General features: G+C 42.0%; 1 protein-coding gene across 1 annotated transcript in view; it reads right to left on the bottom strand.

Annotated features, from left to right (window-relative positions):
• LOC101859074 (protein dopey-1) overlaps nucleotides 1-20,461 on the bottom strand; it is a gene marked incomplete in the record, with an annotated part of 55,973 nt that overhangs the window by 26,598 nt on the left and 8,914 nt on the right. The window contains 15 exon segments of the mRNA XM_013089677.2: nucleotides 1,276-1,407; nucleotides 1,789-1,968; nucleotides 2,395-2,605; nucleotides 3,060-3,301; nucleotides 3,871-4,332; nucleotides 5,470-5,657; nucleotides 6,717-6,995; nucleotides 8,343-9,256; nucleotides 11,140-11,292; nucleotides 11,866-11,969; nucleotides 12,967-13,119; nucleotides 13,864-14,126; nucleotides 15,851-16,982; nucleotides 18,231-18,698; nucleotides 19,079-19,390. Coding sequence (XP_012945131.1) covers nucleotides 1,276-1,407; nucleotides 1,789-1,968; nucleotides 2,395-2,605; nucleotides 3,060-3,301; nucleotides 3,871-4,332; nucleotides 5,470-5,657; nucleotides 6,717-6,995; nucleotides 8,343-9,256; nucleotides 11,140-11,292; nucleotides 11,866-11,969; nucleotides 12,967-13,119; nucleotides 13,864-14,126; nucleotides 15,851-16,982; nucleotides 18,231-18,698; nucleotides 19,079-19,390 — 5,193 coding nt within the window.

The following is a 20,461-nucleotide window of genomic DNA, read 5'->3' as shown; positions in this document are numbered from 1 at the left end:
CCCCAAAAAAAAAGGAGGCGAGATAAAGACAACAGATGTCTCATTGGACAGAAGCAGCAAACCACAGCAGAGCATCTGCCAGCAACCTGCAGTGCGTCTGAGTTTTTCAGAGTAAAGGGCAGCACATCAACCCAATAAAGGTCATTAGAGTATGAAATGATTTAGACCAATAAACGGAAGCAACACAGGGAAAGAAAAAAAAGTAAGACCTGCTAGCGGTGCCTTCCATTCCCCACAATTAAAAGTTACAAATACATGGGATTTTATGGAAGTTAAAAGTTGCATTTGTTTAAGTGAAGCACACATCAATACAATTACATCAAGACCGACAGACAGACAGACAGACAGACTGACACAACCAAGGGATTGTAAAGAAGTTATACCTTCCATTGTGGTCTTCAAACCACCTGTAAGCCAAAAGCTTGATTTGTTAAAGTATACTTATCTATGGTCTTTTATAGCCATCGAGGACAACACAGATCTACAATATCTCCTTTGTGGCCTGTCCACTCAGAATTACAGTCCCCTGCGATATGCAGTATTGCAGCCAGTCAGACAAATGCTCCTATCGTTTACATATTCAATCTCTTTAAAAGGGTAAATACTATTCTAAAGGTGTAAGAACAAGAAGAGGAGCAATGTTGACGAAACAACAAACATACTTGGAAGAAAGCTTTACTGTTTTGAGTTTGGCTACAGAGAGGCACATCAACACAATAATAGTCACTTAGTGCATCGCAAAAATAGGACAGATGGAATAACTAATGATTCATTCGTAGACGTGAGCATGGCACACTAAAAATTGTAAAGGTTTAACACTCATTTCAATACCGTAAGGTTATTTAAGAGGTGGGGAGGGTACACTTAATTCCCTACCAACCATCCAAACCTCTGAAACAAAACTACCATTAACAGTGGCAATCAATGAAGACAACACACTGAAATAGTAAAGAAGTAGAAGCTACAACTGGCTCCCTCTTACCACCCACTTCCACACCTCCGAAATACAACAACCGACATAAACAGGACCAAAGACCAACACATATGATGATTTGATTAATAGAGGTGCATTGATAAAATATAGTCACTTAGAATTGGGTGAAAAGAAAAAAACCCAAGATGGACAGGCAGACAAAACACAGGAAGAGTTGTTTAAAAAAAAAAAAAAAATGGAACCTATCAGTCGAACCTTCTAATAAACTCATACCATTGTAATGAAATTGTTGCAAAAACAAACGACGACAAACAACCTGTACCTCGACAGCAAACCCTCACCTTCTTGGATTGTGAAGCCCCGGCTGTCTTCTGCCTCCGGTCATTCCAGGCCACAGCAAAGGCCGCCAGAAGGTTAGTGCCGTGCGGCAGAGAGATGGGGCTCAGCAGCTCCAGGATATGCTGGCGGACCTCCTGCAGGGTAATGATGAAGAGTCATGGGGTGTGAATGTTTGTGTCTGTGTTAGATATAAAAGGGACAGGGAAAGGGAATGGAGGAGGCTGAAGGAGAGGAGGAAGACTGATAAAATGATGATCATGTTACTTGTAACACATTTTGAGAAATATAGCATAAAAATCATCTTTGATCTCCTGGCTAATGATCAGGAAGAGAATGAGGAGAAAAAGGAGATGAGGAGGAGAAGAATGAGGAGGAAGAGGTAGAGGAGGAGGAGAGAAAGCAGAAGAAGCAGAAGCAGAAGAAGCAGAAGCAGAAGCAGAAGCAGAAGCAGAAGAAGAAGAAGAAGAAGAAGAAGAAGAAGAAGAAGAAGAAGAAGAAGAAGAACTAAACCTCACCTTGTAGTCTCCAACATATGGGTGGCTGGAGGGTGTGGCCTCCCCAGCCTCTCCCCCGACAGAGACAGCCTTCCACAGGGTGGCCATGCAGGCCATGATGCGAGGCAGGATGCTGAGCAGACGTGCCCGAGCCTCCAATACCGGTGACACCGGGGCAGAGTCTCGTGCTGGGCTGGGCTCCTGGGGAGAGAGGGGGGAATGGGAATGAATTGATTGTAACTGTTTGGTACAGAAAAAGTAATAACTCAGGAAATAAAACATTTCAAATCTGCCTGTCAGGTCCAATCTAGGCAGTGTGGAGCACTATATCCTTGTAGAAAGATTCTTCTCAGCCGAAGAATCAAACACAAATTCTTCTTTTTGTTTTAGTAAGGGTTTTAGGCATTTGCAACACAATAAGGTCACATGAGAGCAGAAGATTATGGATGTTGGATGTTACAAGAGAGTAACAAACACACAAAAAAGAGGAGATATGACGGCAATAAAAGTTTGATAGGATAGAAGGGGCAAACTACACCAGAGCACCCGCCAACCAGCTGCATGAATTCTTTGACACGAAAGGGAAAAGTATAACAATTACATCAGAATCTGAGCATCTCAACACACCTTTCCACTCATAACCGGGTTGAACACATGAATCAGGTTGGTCAGTATCTGTCCGGCACTGGCCGTCTCCGTGGAGATGTTGGTGGCGGTGGGGGCGGGCTGGCCGATGGACACGGGGCTAGTGTTGTCCAACAGACAGAAGTGGCACATGGTGGTCAGTCCCTCCAGCATGCTCAGCATGTGGTCGGGCGGGACTCGCTGCATGCACGGCCTGGAGGATAGAGGGGCGATTGTGATGAATGTGACAAGTGCAGATGATTGTGAAGATTGAACGAGTTGCAATGACTGCATAGACTGCAATGATTGTAAAGAATGTAATGGTCCCTTTGAAGATAAAGATTGCACTGATTTTATTGATTGCAATTATTGTAAAGACTGTAACGATTGAAATCATGCTAAAGACTGCAATGGATTAAAATGATTACAATGATTGTAAGATTGCCATGGCTGGAATGATTGCAATGATTGTAAAGAGAGCAATAGTTGTAATGATTAAAATGACAGTACCAAAGTAAATGATTCCGAAGATTGTTCAACTTATAAAAAGACTACGCCAGAACCTTACCAATTATATGCATTGCACTATAAACAACAAATGTCTACATATTTCTCTAGTCATCAACATACCCACTCCCCCTAAAAGCCCTAGAAGAAACAGCACGTACTTATTTCTCGACAGGTCAGCCGCTAAAATATCAAGATTCCGGCACAGCTGCAGCACGACACAGAGCACGGTGCGGGACAGAGCCTTGCCCATGTAAGGCAGGGCAGAGGTGAGCAGACCCAGCCAGTGACGGTGAAGGTGGCTCTGGTGGTGCTGCTTGAGGGCGCTCCAGACCGCCGACAGGAACATCTCCTGCTGGATCACCGGCAGACTTGGGTTGTAGTGCACGTTCAGCAGGGAAGACTGAAGAGTTGTTGGAGGAAAGAGAATATTAGTTTCAGTAATAAACCTATTTATAATCTATATAATCTTTGAATCTGTACATTTTGGTGTAAATCCAGCAGACCAGCAGCTCATGCAGAGTAACAACAGAATAATTTTTTTAAACCCCCAAAACCAAACAACACTCACCAACAATAGATAATTAAATACTTTATTCTTATGCTTTAAAATGTATTAACCTATTTCATTTTTAAATTCAGAAACTGTCACAATGATAAGAAAGGATTAGGCATGTCTTATCAAAACTGCAACCACATTAATTACACCAAACTATATTTTTGCTCTCCAGTCCCCCTTTAAAAACATATTAAAATGCAATTTAAAAAATCAGACCAATTCAGATCGTGGGGACTCAATATTTACATGTTTGACTGACATATCCTGTAATGCAAAGTCCAGCAAACTCCAGGCAATTCAAGAAATCTGGATTTTAAAATTTATTTGGAAAATCTGCATCTCTGAACCTACACTGTGTGGAAATGGGTTTAAAACTCGGGCACAAAACCCAAACCAGAAACGAGTTTACTCACCGAGAGGTGTGTGCGCTGAGGCTCGGTCCCAGAGGAATCTCCTCCCCCGCGTGCGATGCGGATCTGCTCCTCCAGCATGATCATCACCAGCATTAGCTGCAACAGCTTCGTCTGGAATGTGTCGTTAACCCCAGGGTCAAGGCTATTCTCATTGAAGTCGATAATCATCTCTGTGAGCTTGACTGCGTCGCGGCTGTAGCTGCCGCTGCCCTCGCCACCTCCAGAGGCTGCAGACTGCTGCCTGTTGTTTTTGTTGTTGCTGCTGGTGTTGTTGTTGTGGGCGGGGGCGCTGCGACCCTGGTTGTACACAGAGGCCAGCATACAGTGTAGAAGAGACTTCTGAAGTTTGCAGCGAGACAGCAGATCTGAGATATAGGACACAAAGTTCTTGCCGCTCTCCTTCATGATGGACAGAAGCTCTGAGACGAGCAGAGTCAGGATCTCCACACCCAAGATGTGAACCTAGGAGACGTAAAAATAATTGATTGTAAATGTTCTATGCCTCCATCAGCCACCAGAGACAAGTCACAGTGGGCAAGGAAAAAATAAATAACAATACTTAATTATAAGAGATCATTATGTTCTTTATTTGTACGTACAGAATTCTATTGCATGCTTAAAATTATTTTTTTTTAAGACTTTGAAAAGAAAGACAACAATGGTCATTTAGAGTGGGGGAAAAGTAAGACACATGGACAGAAACAAGAGAAAAAGCAAAAAAAGTAAAGAATTTTGAACTTTCCAAAGAATGCCTTTATAGGTTTTCATACAAATAAACCAGACAGAACAAAAAGATCATTGCCAAACAGCGCGAGGCCTTAACTCACTAAAACTAAAGCAAAAGAGACGACTATCAGAGCAGATTATTGAATCCTGTTACTTAATTCCTTTTAGGTTGTTGTTATCAATCCAGAATTTCTTTTAGGAGAAACAACTTTCTAAGGAAAACAGTGCAATGTTTACATGTATAATGAAAGAAAATAAAAAACAAAGAAAGTGAACTTTGATCTTATCCTCTTTGAAATTTTCATGAACATACTACAAAATTAAATCTATACGCCTTCTGTGTTTCAAAATAATCTGTTTGTCTTAAGGGAAAGGGAAGGGGTTTTTTCCCACCATAAAATAGACAACTAGGCTGTTCTCAATATTTGTGCAATTGTGACCAGCTTCATAAGCCGCATTTTGAGCAGCCGCGAGAAATTTTTCAAACAATCTGAATTACTGCACTGGGTATCAAGGGCCTTTCAAGAAAAAATATTTAAATCTTTAATCATATATGTCGTATGTAAAGCTCCCCAGCTTAAGAAAACAGGTTCAGCACCCCTTTCAACACTGTAAGGTTATCTGCAATGCAGATTCTCCATACATTACATCCATCTTTTTTAGGAGCAAGCCAAGTAGGACGAAAGCCTTGAAAACTCCCCCAACAACTAAAATCTCAGAACACCCCATTGAAGATTCAACCAAGGGTCATCAGCACCAACAGCCCTGCATGATAAAAACTGAAGTAACCAGAATGAGATGCTGCAGAAAGATTTTAGGCATTTCCAACAATCAAGACAAATGGTGAAAATAAAAAGCCTACACGCCACTCACCATCTTATTTCCGAGCAGCTCTTCAGACGTCAGTTTGCTGATCATCAGATTGGGGTAGTAGCCGCGCACAAAGTACAGGCAGAGAGAGATGACAATCTCCACAAACATGTTGCTGCGGTAGCTGGACATGACCTCAGGCGGGAGGTCACCAAAGAAATTCTTGCCAAACACAGACTTTCTGTGACGACCTGAGGGAAACAACAGTGAAGTCTCAATGAGTAATATAATAGAGAATGAAAGAAACACATTTAGCAAGATTCCTGTGTGGGGAAGCGCAGCATCTAGTACAATCTCCATTATTCTGCTGGGATGTTGCTTCCCCCACTCATTATGGGTTGGCCATGACAAAAAGGAAGGGATAAAAACCACTAGCCTTACCACTAGACAACTGATGCCGCACAATCACAAGGATCTTTAGTACTTTACTTTACTTACTTTAACTTTTATCCGCCGCTTATACCCTTTTAGGTGTCGCAGGAAGAAAGAGACCTCTATCTGCCACTAGCCGGAGAGCTTGGGTCAGGGCGATGCTATGAGTTGTTAGCGTTTCCCAAATTCCATCTATCCAGGTCTTTCTCGGTCCCCCTCTAGCCTTGTTGCCATTGAATTTTTTTATGTAGGCACGTTGTGCTGCATGGTGTTGGTAATCACATGAGATGTCCAAACCATTTGATTCTTTGGTGTTGGATGTGATACATGACATCATTTGTGCCCACCATTTCTCTGACTACTGAGTTTCTAATTTTGTCTTGCTTTGATCTTGCTTACTGCTTTTCTAAGACATTGCATTTCACATGTTGTAATTTTTTGCTCCAATGTCTTGTTCATGGTCCATGTTTGGAATTGATTGGTGAGTGTTGGGATGAATATGGTGTGACCATTTTGAGTTTTGTTGTCATGGGGATGTTAGGATGTTCCAGTAGTGGAGCAACCTTTTAGTTTTAGTAAGAGTTTTATGGCACTTGCAACACAATAAGGTCATATAAGTGCTGAAGATTAGAGGTGTTACAAGAGAGTAACAAGCACAAAAAAGAAAGAAGGCAGATAGAGACAATAGATTTTTTATAGGAAAGAAGAAGCAAACCAAACCAGAGCACTCGCCAACCACCCACTGGAGCAAGCTGGTAACTAAAAACAGTCTTTATCTCAGGACTGAACACAACATAATTTTTCGAGAGATTCTAAGAGTAATGAATTAGAATAAAATTTGGGGGAAAAGATTAGGACACAAAATGGCCATTACTCACCGAGCAGAGACTGCAGCTTGGCCAGGTGAGGGGGCCGCACAGAGCTGATGCTTGTGGTGGCCATTGCCGTGACGACCAGCCTCGGGCAGCTGAGCAGCATGGCCCGGATGGTGGACAGGGCGTAGATGGTGCGCTGGTAGTCAAACTTCTGGCAGTACAGCAAGATGTGCATGTGGAGCTCGTGGATGTCTGTGCTTGGGTCAAGGTCACGGTGATCCACAGCCAGGCGGGTCATGTCTCCATCCTGACCGCCCCCAGACAGGCTGCCTGTGCTGCCACCTGGACAATGTTTGTTTCATATTTTGTTTTAAAAAGAACTTTACAGCACTTGCAACACAATTAGGTAAAAAAAAGTGCAGAAGATTAGAGGTGTTGCAAGAGATTAACAATCACAAAAAAAGGAGGACAGGTAAGGACAATAGACGTTTTATAGGAAACCAGGAGAAAACCACACCAGAGCACCCACCAATCACAAATTCTAAAGGATTCATTGAAAGGAAAATTATTGAGATTGTGCACTCCAGGCAATCATTTTTTCTAAATGCAGTCAAACCTGCTCTAACCTTCATCTGTAGTAGACAATCACCTATCAAAACAGTCATTTCCCAATTCCCCCTTGCATACTTTTCACATTATAATGACACTGTGTAAGTCGTCCACCTGGCCTCCTTTCTCCTCGACAATGGGTGGCCGCCTTAACTCTTTATCTCCGAGGGGGGTAAACCAAGTACTCCTGGGCCCTTTTTTGGTACTAAATCTAAAACTGACAAAAACGTCACTGAGTAATTAAATCGAAACTAGCAAACCTATCATGATAGTACAGTATCTAATGAATGAACTTCAGGTAAAAGAAACCTGTTTTCAGCAGTTCCGACCGCGAGCCGCAGGGAGCGGCTTGCCGGAGATAAAGAGTTAATTAATTTCTACTGTACATATATATACTTTCTGCATGGAGCACAACTTTTTACATTAAAATAAAGGCTTCAAACTCCCCCTACTCCTTATCCATGAGATACAAAGTAATACTAAACAAAACACAGTGGGGGCCAACCAAGGGAACAAACTTCAGAGGTCAGGTAATTAGCATGTTTTTTTACTTCCTGACAAAGAACAGGTTAGCAGAAAAATTTTATTCGCTTTGTTTTGAAGTGTGATTGTCAATGAAAAATCAATAACTAAATGTGATGGTGTCTGCTATGAAAAAGTTTGTGTCTTACCTTACATATTATTTATGACAACACATTATTTACACCAAAGCTTCGCATCTCAAATCTACTTGTGTCTTATCCAAGCATATGTTCTTTTCATGATGATATACACAGTAAGTTCTAAACAATGGAAGCTAGTGCACATGCTAAAGGTAATATTTCAAAAGGTTCGAGGTTGTGACTTTGAATATTTTCCCAATGTGGTATTCATATATGTGTGAAATACGGTCAAACCGACTTGCTCACCTGTAAAAGACAGATTAGCTGCACAAACAACCGCTTCCCATATTCCCCTTGACTTTTCAAAAATCATAATGACACTGTGTTAGGAGTACACCTGTCTAAAATGGCCTCTTTACTTTATTCCTTGACAATATCGACTGTGTATGCAAGTGGGGCACTACTGCAAACAACAAACCTTGTGTATAGCTGGAGCTGAGACTGATTGCCAACCGCCCATCAGTACTGTCAGTCAACATGGGTTTCATGTCTCCGCTTTCGCTGCCGGATGTCGAATCTCCATCCGCTCGCCGCAGGTCATCAAGGCTGGGAGAGCTGAAAACATGTTCAACATCCGAGCTCGATGGAGACTTGATGATGAAACTCGTCTCAGCTTCGCTAGCCTCACTTTCATTTTTAGTACCATTCTGAAGTACGGCAGAAGAAATCAGACCTTCAAGAATCCACTGTGCTATTTCTTCAGAGCTCATGTCTTTCTCACTCTCTTCACTTCTATCCAGCTGTTCACTTTCCTCCTCTTTCTCATCATCTATCTCTTCTAATTCCTCCCTCTCGCTCTCATTCACACTGGAGAGTGTCCTTGGAGAACTGTCCCTTCCCTCCTCCGCAGCATCCATCTGATCCTCCACCACCTCTGTTCCATCAAAAAAGATGCCCTCCTTCTTACAAGTATCACTGTTCAGTCTCTTCACCCCTTCCAGATTTGGCATTGACGCAGACTGGGGGAAGTCATACCCGTCAAAAATGAGCTTATCCAACGAACTCTCCGACCCAAATGGGTTGATGCGCAGCTTCACATTCTCTGGGTTTACCCTTTCGAAAGAGAGGTCGGTGACCGAGTGCGTGCGGACGGGCGCCGTACTAGGCCCACTCTTGTGGTTCATCACCGTCAGGGCATAGGACTTGAGGTCCTCGCTTGACTTCTTCAGATGTTTCCTGCCGGGTCCCGGCGACTTTCCCTGGCTCAGGTGGTAGATGACGTTCCCGCCCTCTGAGCTGATGGCGTAGATCTTAGCCTCCAGATCCTCCTCCCCGTCCTCAGACACTGACACTCGCTTGGGTTTGTGCACGTTCACATGCTGAATGGAGATGCTGAAAGAGACATGATCACACAAAATAAGCAAACATTAAGGAGCACAAAAACAACCACACATATAAGCAAACTTTGGGGAGCATAAACACTCATTGACTAGTAGTATTTACCAAGAATGTTTATGAATTTTATGGGGTCCGTCAACGTAACAGTAAACTGTAACGTTCAGAGAACTACTATTTAATAACGATATGTTCAAACCTGCTCTTAAGACCACCTGTCCAAGGGAATCACCTGTACAAACAACCACTTTCCACTTCTACCATGTGTTTTTTCTACATTATAACGACACTGCTTAAGAGAACCAACTGTCTAAGATGATCGCTTTTCTTTTGGACAATGGATGGTCAACTTGGATGGGCTCGACTATATCATCATTAACCCTTCCCCGTTCAACCTGGTCAAATTCAGCCTGAAAAACGGCAGCACTAGTGTTCAAACGAGCCAAAACTGGCCATATGTGTTGTTTGTATCCTTCACAGGAAAGAACGGCTAAGATACAAGTTAATCAGTGGTATTAAGCATTGTCTTGTTTTCATTTTTAAGGAAAAAAATGTGTCAAGGGCCGTAATCAAAGGTGAGAATTCACTATAACTTCACAAAAGAATGTGATTAATAGAACCAGTGTCTGTGATATAGCGCAGAAGGCCCAATAGACCTGCATGTGAGCCTCAACCAGATTGTCTGAAAATTTTGAGCAACCCCCCAAAAGAGCTTTTGTGGGCGTCAGCAAAGGAAGGACTTCCGAGTAACGAACGACCACCCCAACAAACACAATAAAGAAGAGACCTAATCCTGACCCAAACCCTACCCCTAGGCCTACACCAAAAAAGAACCTGCAACGGCCCTCATGTAAAAAGGCCAGCACAAGTCCAAAATGCAAAAAAAACCAACCCCACACTCCAAAACAAACAACGAGCATTTAATACTATGGCCTACATAGCAAAAATAGGCTTTGATACAATAACACAATAGAATTGGAATATGAATCCTCCATATAGATCTAGATCTAGTAATCTAAATAAATCTAGATCTAGTAGAACAAGTGAATAGGAATAGGCCTTGAACGAGAAATCCGTACCCGATTCCGAACAGAGGGACTCAGCTGAGTCTAGATTCTAAATAAATAATTCACGCACCTGATAAAATGCTTTTTAAAAACATTAATATTACAGCACAACCTAGGATAGGGTTTGAAACTATAGAATTGGAATATGAATCCTCCATTGAGGTCTATAATGATCTATATATCTAGATCTATTAGAACAAGTGAGTCGGACTTGAATGAATCCACATGATCAGAACAATCAACAATCAGTCAGTCAACAAACGAAATTCAAAATGGCAGCTCGAGCACGAAACTGAAAGTAGATAGTTTAGGTCGTCGTCCTTTTTCGTATTCGTATTTCTACTCAGGTTCCAACAATTATGTCGGAAACGCCGATGTTGGCAGTCGGCACGAAAATGAAAGTGCCGACAAAGCCGACGGGAGACAAAGTGGGAACTGGCAGTCGGCCAGGCCTCGCACTTTGACTGATACAGGAGGGCCTAGCGATAGCATCGGCCAGCGAGCGCATTTCAGACGATTGTCGGCAAACATGCAGGTCTAGGCCCAAGTCTGATTCTCTCGTGGAGACAATTTTCACTTTAAATTTTGGTCTTTTAGCTGGGATGTTGTATCCCTCTGACCCCAGGTTATTTGCGACAGGCAGGGTCAAACTCATCCTTCTAAATTGCAGCGATGAGGCTTTGGGAGGGGGGTGAAAACACCAACATAGAGAAAAAAAAAAAATACTAAAAGGCTGTTCAGAGCACAGATAGTTAAGCAAAGTGGCTGCACCTGCTGACAGAGAAAGTGAGATGGATAGAATTAACTGCTCACCGTGCTGTGTCTGGGTGGAGCAGCATGAGCAGCAGGGGCTGCAGGACACGGCTGGTGTCTCCTCGTTGGATTACATGGGTCAGCCAGGTCAAGGCCAGGGTCTTGGTGATGCCCGACTCCTCTTTCAGGCTGTCCAACACCACAAACATCGACCTAATGGGACAGGAAATTTCATCGTCATGAAACTGGAAGTTTACTGGTGATATTTTTACTGAAAAGAGTCGTAAGAGGAGTAAGATCATAGGAAAGGAGCAAAAGTGAGCTTCCACCTTTTAATAAGAATGCAAATCTAGAAGCTGACTTTTTATTGAGTTTAAGTATTAGTTAAAGAAAAGAGAGGCACATCGAATCAATAATGATCATTTTGTGCAGGGGAATAGCAAGACAGAACGATAGAAACAACAGAAGAAAAGACGATACTGGTGCCCTCAATCACCTAAACATTGAATTAGGCAACAGATATTTGATCAAAGTAATAACTCAAAGTATGAGGTATCATTTTCACAACGACAGTTTTAAGGATTAAGATCATAAGGAAAATGCTGCAAATGAGCCAGATGATATTCCCTTCCCCATTTTCAACCTTTGTAGATCTTTTCTGAGTTTAAGTGTTAGTTCAAATTAAGTAAAGAAAATCACATCAAGGCAATAACAGTTACTTAGTGCAGGGAAATATCAAGATAGAAAGAAACAGCATTATACTACAGGTTTTGTTCGTAAACTTACCTGTCAAATGTGCGGGGACTGATAGATGGGTTTGGTTCCAGTTTCAAGGAACGGGTCAGATGCCACAGGATGCTGAACTTTTTAAATGCTGCAATTCGACTTGTCTGTAAATTCAACAAGAAAGCAAATGCTAGTCTAAACTTAATACACAAAAAATCACAGCATTCAACTACAACATACTTTGCTCAAACAAGATAAAAATTATTACCAATTTAAAGAAAAATTTGCTTGAAAAAAGACGAACATATTGATATGATAAATATCCACAGTACAGAGAAAATGGAAGACCAACAGACAGAAGCAGCACGGAGAAGAGAAAAAGAGGAGGAACTTCAGTGGCATTCTCCAACTACCCACTTGAACAAAACGAGGCCAAACAGTGTCCAGACATGGCACAAAAACTTTGGATATCATCAGCAACCCAGAGTGCAGGAACCTATAGCATTTGTAATGTTTAAGACCTTAAGGTAAACACTACTTCCTGCCCTAAAAACAAAGCAGGGTCTCATCATGTTAACATAAACAAGCATATCATATCTTTGGAGTTAAAGTTTCTAAAAGAGCGCTAGTTCCCAAATAGTCAGTTTAATCATTGCCCCATGTCACCAGGACCAGATAATACATTTGTTAGAGAAAAGAGAAACACACCAACACAATACCTGTTATTCAGTGTTGAGAAAAAGTAAAGCAGACAGACAGAAACAACAGAGGGAAAAAAAGTAGGACCACGAGCAGCACCTACCCGCTAAAGAACAGATTCTTTAAAAAGACAAAAATGACCACTGAAAAGAAGAAAACAAAGCATCTCATATCAAAGCACCAACAAACCAAACCAGCCTCTCAACACAACGGCCATTCAGAATAGGGAAACGGAAGTTAAAGATCAAGAAACAACAGAGGGAAAGGTAAGTAGGACCTACCTGTGGTGCCTTCAAACAACCCACAACTAATCACAAGACAAAACAATCTAGCAAAGCAACACGAGATACATAGGGAAAAAAACCACTCACTTACTTCATACATCAGCCCGCAGAACTAACATGATTAATCAAATAGGGAAAAAAAATTAATAAATGCCACAAAATTTAGTGCTCAAATTACCTCTGAATCACTAATGAGGTCTCTTCCTATAACATCCTCACAGACATTAGCATTGGGGGTCACTTGGTGCAGGGAGTGGAACAGTCCCACAGCCTTCTGGTGCCTGTCGGTCGTCTTCTCTCCCAGGTGAGCCCACAGCTCGCACGCTACCAGCTGTGGGGGAAACAGATTGTGGTAATTTTGTATGGGTTGAGGGGGAGAGAGGGAGTGAGAAAAAGACAGAGAGACAGAAAGAGAGAGAGAGAGAGAGAGAGAGAGAGAGAGAGAGAGAGAGAGAGAGAGAAAGACAGACAGACAGACAGATAGACAGACAGACAGAGACAGAGCGAGAGAGACAGAGCGAGAGAGACAGAGCGAGAGAGAGGGAGGGAGGACTTGCACTAGAAAATATACATATGGAAACAGACAGAGATATGAAACCCAAACAAAGACAAGACAAAAAAAAGGTTGAATTTTCCTAAACAAACAAAATAAACAACAGTAAAAATCTAGCTTATAAAATTTTTTCACCCCATATATAAAATATTTACAAACAGCAGAACAAAAAAATAACCAAATGTACAGTATACTTCAGCGTTGTAACATTGGAGACCTGCAAGTGAATATTAAAAACGTTAATAAAACAAATGGTTTTCCATTTAAAAATGATAACATGTTGAACAAAATTACACTTTTTCTGTAAAAACAAGTTTGTTTAAATTAACATAATATTATCAAATTATTTACCCCTCCAAAAAAACCCTAACAAATTGACTGGTCAGCATAAGACTCTGCCATACATCATTTTGAACATTGACGCATGATGGAGCCTTACACTAAAAAGTCAAAAAAGATAGAATCAAACAATTTACACAGTAAAAATAAGTGCGCTTATAATTTAAACAAAACAATCTTTACCCTGTAAAAACAAGTGTGCATGTTGATATAAACCAGGTGGGTGGGCAGGAGGGCTGGCAAGATGACCACGGAGATGCGACCCTCGCTGTGTGAGCGGTGGGTGTGGCTGCGGGTCTTGTTCTCGCTCTCCGTCTGCACGGACTGCGTGAGGATGACCAGGTCCAGCATGGTGGAGATGGAGGAGCTCTGCACGGGGAAGCTCTCCACATAGCAGGAGCACAGCAGGAGGTCCTGAAGCCACGGGGGGAGGGTGGAGGCTTCTTCTGTTGGGGGGCACGATACAATAATATGGTAAGTTTTTTAATGTTTTAGAAAGAGTTTACGGCACTTGCAACACAATACGGTCATATAAGTGCCAAAGATTAGAAGTGTTGCATGAGAGTAACAAACATAAAACAGAAGGAGGAGAGATCAGGACGATAGATTTTTCATAGGAAAGAAGGAGCAAACCACACCAGAGCACCTGCCAGCCACCAAATAAAATGGTAAAACAGTCAACAATGATATAGTACAATTTAGAATTTAGAATATGATACCACTATGACAAGGTACAACAACATGATTTGGAATGATAATGATGTTAAGTACAACACCATGGTATGGTACAATTACCAAATGTGTATCTGTGTATATGTGTGTGTGTGTGTGTGTGTGTGTCTCAAATGCCCCCCTGTATGAGTGTGTGCGTGACTAATGCCCCCCTGTGTCTGTGTGTGTGTGTGTATGTGTACATCCGCGTGCGCACACGTGTATGTGTGTGTCTCCAAATCCCCTGTGTGTGTCAGTACCATAGTATGGCATAATTATGATATGGGACAACAATAATATGGTACCATAATACAGTGCAATAATGGGATGATACGTAGAATAAATGTGTCACAACGGCGTAGAATCAGGCGCCAATCAATTTTTGGGCATCTCAAGTTATTGGTATCATCTTAAAGCTTGTTCATTTGACCATCTTTTGATGAAAAAAATACACGCCCATCTTTAATAAAAAGTCAAGATATTTGCGATTGAAGGCGGTCGGGGTCGCTTTGTTTCAGAGGTAAAATTAGTGAGAAAATGGCCGCCAAAGTTTGGTGATTTCCAAAGCTTGGAAACTAAAAATGTACATTTGTTATGCCTTTAATTAATGTTTTGCAGTAAAATCCAGAGAGAAATATGTTTTTAAATCGACATAAAAGGTGTTGAGCACCCACGAGGCCTCTCAAATGTTTGTAAATCTTTGACAGCACAGTATAGACCATTCAGGAGGCATGCTTTATCTTTGGATTCTAACATAACATGCAATTTGGAGTCAATCAGTGTAACAGACGAAGTGGATCTAAGTTTTTAATAATTTGTCGATTATTAATGAGGAGGACATCAATATAATAAATGGTCACTCAATACTTTGAAAAAAGGAGACAGACAGAAACAAGAGAAGGAAAGAAAATAAGTGACCTAAAGTGAACAGTGAGTTAACACTCAAACAACAGTTGGACAGAAAGGAGGCAGAACTTACCAGAGGCACCCTTTAATTATTCCCCCACAGACATTACCTTATGTTCTGACTGCTGTAACAATTTCAATATTATCTTGCAAATGCAGAAAAGATGCTACAAGTCATAACCTCTCAAACAGGAAGTTGCATACATCACCAATTACCAAATTCATCTTAAAGAAAAATATTTACAAGCAAATACCATTATGCATCTGTATGTTGAAGCCAGCCCAGGTCTTAGACAGAAAATCTAATTTTTACCAATGAGACTAAACTGAACACTTTGTGTGATGCTGAACCAATACAGTATTATAACTTGAATGCAACTAAACTCAAAAAGACATCAATAATTTACTCATCGTGACATAGTGGCTAAAAAGGGAGAAATAAATTTCTTTTACGGGCATCAGGTATATGTTGAAAGAGTAGATATCCACCTCAGCCAAAATCTTATAATCACAAACAATGTGCACTAACAAAATAAAATCCATACACACTAACCTTTGCTACACATCTGCTCAATGACAGTCTCGTAATCCGTACAGTAGATGGGGAAGCTGGCAAAATCCACCAGAAGCCTGCACGCTTGGTTAAAAGCACGCTCAGCTTCTGCGCTGTCATCCGACAAACACAACTTGTTGGTGAGTGGATTCACGCTGTACCGCTGTCCTGAGGTATCTTTCACCTCTCGAGTACGCCCATTCTGGGCAGACGATGACTGCGGTGATGTCACAACCCCGTTGCATCTGTGCAGGTGCTGAAGCCTCCCTTTACAGAACTCTTCAGACTTGAGGATGCGCAAGTGGCAAAAGCGATGGAAGAACTGTTGAAAACTTTGAACACATAGCTGCATAAGGCTTAAGTGACCTGACCACAGTTTGTTGTTGATGCTAGTCTGAGAGGAGATGGGTTTGCCAGCGGACGAGGCAGGGGGCGCTGTGGTCTGCCCCTCTTTGTTCTTTGACACAACTGTTTCCGTGGATTCAGATGCGCTTGTTGATGGTTCCTGTGGTGAGGTAGCCGATTTGTCCACTCCACTATCTGAAGCAGCCGAGGTCAGAGCGGTCCCGGTGCCTGTAGACGCACTTAACCCTTGAGAAATCACACTATCACTATGAGAGAGAGAAATGCCACTCTCTGTGTCTGCAGTCTCTTCCGATTTAACAGGTTCCGACACCTCGAGAGAATCATTTTCTTTTCCATTTTCACCAACAGCCGACTTCTCTTCAGATTTTAGTTTCTCAGCTCCATTCTCTACTTTTGAACCACTCACGTCTTCACCACTGGTTTTTTCCTCTCCAGCTGCCTCTGCCAAAGGCTTGGATGTTTTCTCTACCTCCTCCTCCTCCACTTTCCTCTCAGCCGGACCACCCTTTCCTTTAAACCCATCCAGCCCGTGGGAAAGTTCAGAATTGCTGAACACACTTATGTTGTCACCTCCATCCATGGAGAGAGAATGTTCTAGAACATGGCCAGCCATGGATGGCTGGACACGGGCCAGCAGACAGGAGCACAGTTGCAGTGTGGTGGTCACCTCAGCCTCTGTGATGGTGTCACAGGCTGAGGTCAGAGAGGAGATCACCTGTCTCAACAGGTCAGGGAGATGTTCCGTTGTAGTCTCAGGGTACACATCCTGGGAGACAAAATTTCACAAGTTTCAAATTTGTTACTCTTCTTATTCTACATGAACAAAGGAGTATGAAACGACTGAAACTGATCTGCAACATATAGCTAGAGTCTTAAAAAGGAGCATACTCACATAATAACGGCTATTTAATCCAGAGAATAAAGTCAACTGAATGGAAGTTTAGCTTTAGAAATGAGAAGTAAATCATATAAATAGCAATTTTTAGCATGAAAAAAACCTGATACTAATAGACACAAAAAACAAGAGGAGAAAAGATCATGGGTAGGGCCTACCAGAGACCCTTTCAACTATCAGCATGATTACATTAAGTCACATGAATGCAAAGGGGGAAAAAAAAGAAGCAACAGAAAAAGAGTGGTTGCCGTGAAGTTATGCTTCACAGCATGCGGGCATGAAACTACATACATTTAGCCAGGAATACAACAATGGCAGTGCTCAAAACAAGAACAAGAGGGTCCACCAACTACGACTGCAGAAAAAAGTAAAGCAAAGAAAGCAGACTCATAAGACATCAGCGACCTTGTATGATATACATCGCTCGTAACATAAAACAGCACCAACCAGGTTCAGAGACACTATCAGAAGATGATTATAAAGAACAGAAAAGACATTGTCAAGATCATATATTGGAAGATCGGGTCTATGTTGGATGAACTTCATATAAAGCTTATTTGAATAAACAAAAGCACATCAGCATAATAATGGTCATGTACAGTTTTTTTTTAATGCAACATTGACGAAAACAAGAGAAAAGGTTAAGAAGTAGGACCTACAAGTGGCGCTTTCTAACCATCCATGAGGATGGATGTCCACTACTTCTTTCGCACAAGCCTGTATAATAATTGAGTATCACCTGCACTTTATGTTAAGAGAAGCACATTGACACAACAATGGTCATTCAGTGCTCAAAAAAACAGACGCTCAAAAAAAGCAAAGAAAATAGAAAAACAATAATTACAAACTAATAACTGTAGTAGTTGTAATAATATATGACACTTTTATAGCACTCAACCCAGATTTTAAAAATACAGACTCCGAACGTTTTAAATACAAGGAGCAACAAAAACAGTACAAGTGAAAAAACAAAAACTACCAGCGGAGTCCTCCAACCACCTGCTCTCTGCCCTTTAGACTGACCCACATTGAAGAAAGCTGCTATTATCTCCAACACGTATGTATACCACTAAAATCTATCAAATAAAATGCATAACTAAACAGCACGCGCAGACTCACCAAAGCTATGACATCCAAAAGAAACTCCACCAGCTGACAGAGCTCCGTTATCGCCACCACTTCTCCCCCGCTGTCGCCTGAAGTGGTCTCCCCTCCCGTGTTCTTCTGATCACAGGCAGAGCTGAACATGCGTGCGATAAAATCCCATATGAAATAAGGCTCGAAGGAGCCAAACAGTAAATTGGCTGTTTTCAGTGTCTCTAAAGGAAGTCGGCTCTCCGACAAGCCGCTGGTTTTGCTGGATTCTGTCTTGGCGTACAGGTCCCCCTCGACTTTGAGCCTGCGGAACACAGACAGAAGCACATTTTCGATGACCACTGGACCAATTTCTGGCTTGTCCAGCAGACTGATGAGGATGCGGAATGGCTTGAGCACACCTAGCTGGACGTCACTGGCACTAAAGCTTGGACCATCAACGGCCATCAGCTTTGACTTCAGGGCAGAGACAAGCAGTTCCTTGGAATAGGTCTGAAAAATAATAATGGTCATTACAAATAAGGCAAGACAATTGACAGAACTGAAATTGGCTGAAATCTGTTTGACTGATGGCGATGATAATATTCCAGTGCACAGACTGCAGAAGAAACTTTTATAATGGCACGATGTATCTTGCAAATAAAATCTTTGCCGAGATCCATTTCACAGGTAGTTACAAAAATACAGTCAAACTTGTCCAAGATGACCACCCACTGCCAAGGAGAAAAATGTGGTCATCTTAGACAGGTGGTCCCCTTGGATTTTGTTATTAAATTACAGAAAAAATGCTAAAGGGGAAGTGAGAAGTGGTCATTTGTACGGGTGACTGTCTTGGTGATCATTAAGAGATTTGTCTAGAGTTGTTTGCTTACTTGAAAATAGCTGAGATCCATTTCACTGGTGGTTGAGGAACTGTCGGCTCTCTGACGAGCCGAGGAGGAGCTGTCCACCGTGACAGTAGCAGTGGTGGCAGTTGTGGACGTCCCCAACAGCCAGGCGTAGAGCCGCCGGTTGAGCGACATGTCGCGACGCAGCACCACGTTGACAGCTGCCTCCACCACTTTGGCCTGGTCAGCTCGGGTGAGCTGGCCGTTGTGCATGGGGAAGGCCATCAGGAGGAAGTCCAGCATGCTTCTCTGTACCAGCACACTCGAGTCCTGAAGGCATGCACAGACACTAGATACCTGGAGATGACAAAAGATTGTAAACATTTTGGTAAGTGTTTTACGGGGCTCAAAACTGCATCAGGTCATATGAGCGCGCAGGACACATTAATTAAGCAATTTCAGTTTGGTAGGAAATACTTTTGAATTTGGCCCAGCTGGCGGCTAAAGCCTATTCCTATCGATTTTAGCTCCATCAGTACAATACAGATCATAAAGGGAGAATGCTGCTTAGGCCACGCGCGCCTAAATGAGATACAGCATCTCAGATGGAGAAAACTCAGCAAAATAATATCTAAATTCAGGAATAAACTCACATCATCTGTGTGGGATGACAACAAATCCAAATATTACACCACAGACACCAATGCAGACTTACTTAGAGACATAGGCAGCATTGACAGATCTTGTATGGCAAGGTTCAGGTTAACTCCCCCTAAATACACTGTAAGCTCATTTAGGAAGTGACACCTTCTATTCAAGAAATGAGAGAGAGGGATAACAAGAGATAAAGACAGATAGACAGACAGACAGAGGGGAAGGGGAAAGAGGATGGAGGAAGAGACAGACATAGACTAAAAGAGGCAGAAAGACACAGAGAAAGATAGACAAAAGAAAGAGAAAAAGGGACAAACACAGAGAAAAAAACAACCTACAGACAGACAGAGACAGCAGCAAAGAGATAAAACGCCATAATAGCAATGTCCAAAACAACAACACTGAGATCATGTGATTTATACCATAAGACCAAGGTCCAGTCCCATCATGTGTAACTGGTCCCTCATACTCTGTCATTTGTCCACCAAGTAGCTAAAAAAAGAGCAATGTTACCATAAGATTTATATCTAGCCCAATAATGCGTAGCTAGTTCCCTTTGCTCTGTCATTATTTGCACAGCACGAAGTTCGGGAAAAGAAAGAGAGAGAGAGGAAAGAGAAAAGAAGAAGAGAAGCAGACGGACAGAAAAACAGACAGACAACAACAATGAGATAAATTTTACCATAAGATCGATAACCAACCAAATCATGTGTAGCTGATCCCTCATGTTTTGTCATTTACACATCAAGAAAGAGAGAGAGAGAGAGAGAGAGA

Source organism: Aplysia californica, unplaced genomic scaffold, assembly GCF_000002075.1.
Source record: "Aplysia californica isolate F4 #8 unplaced genomic scaffold, AplCal3.0 scaffold00026, whole genome shotgun sequence".
Taxonomy (NCBI): Eukaryota; Metazoa; Mollusca; class Gastropoda; order Aplysiida; family Aplysiidae; genus Aplysia; species Aplysia californica.
This window is presented reverse-complemented; position numbering and strand designations above follow the sequence as displayed.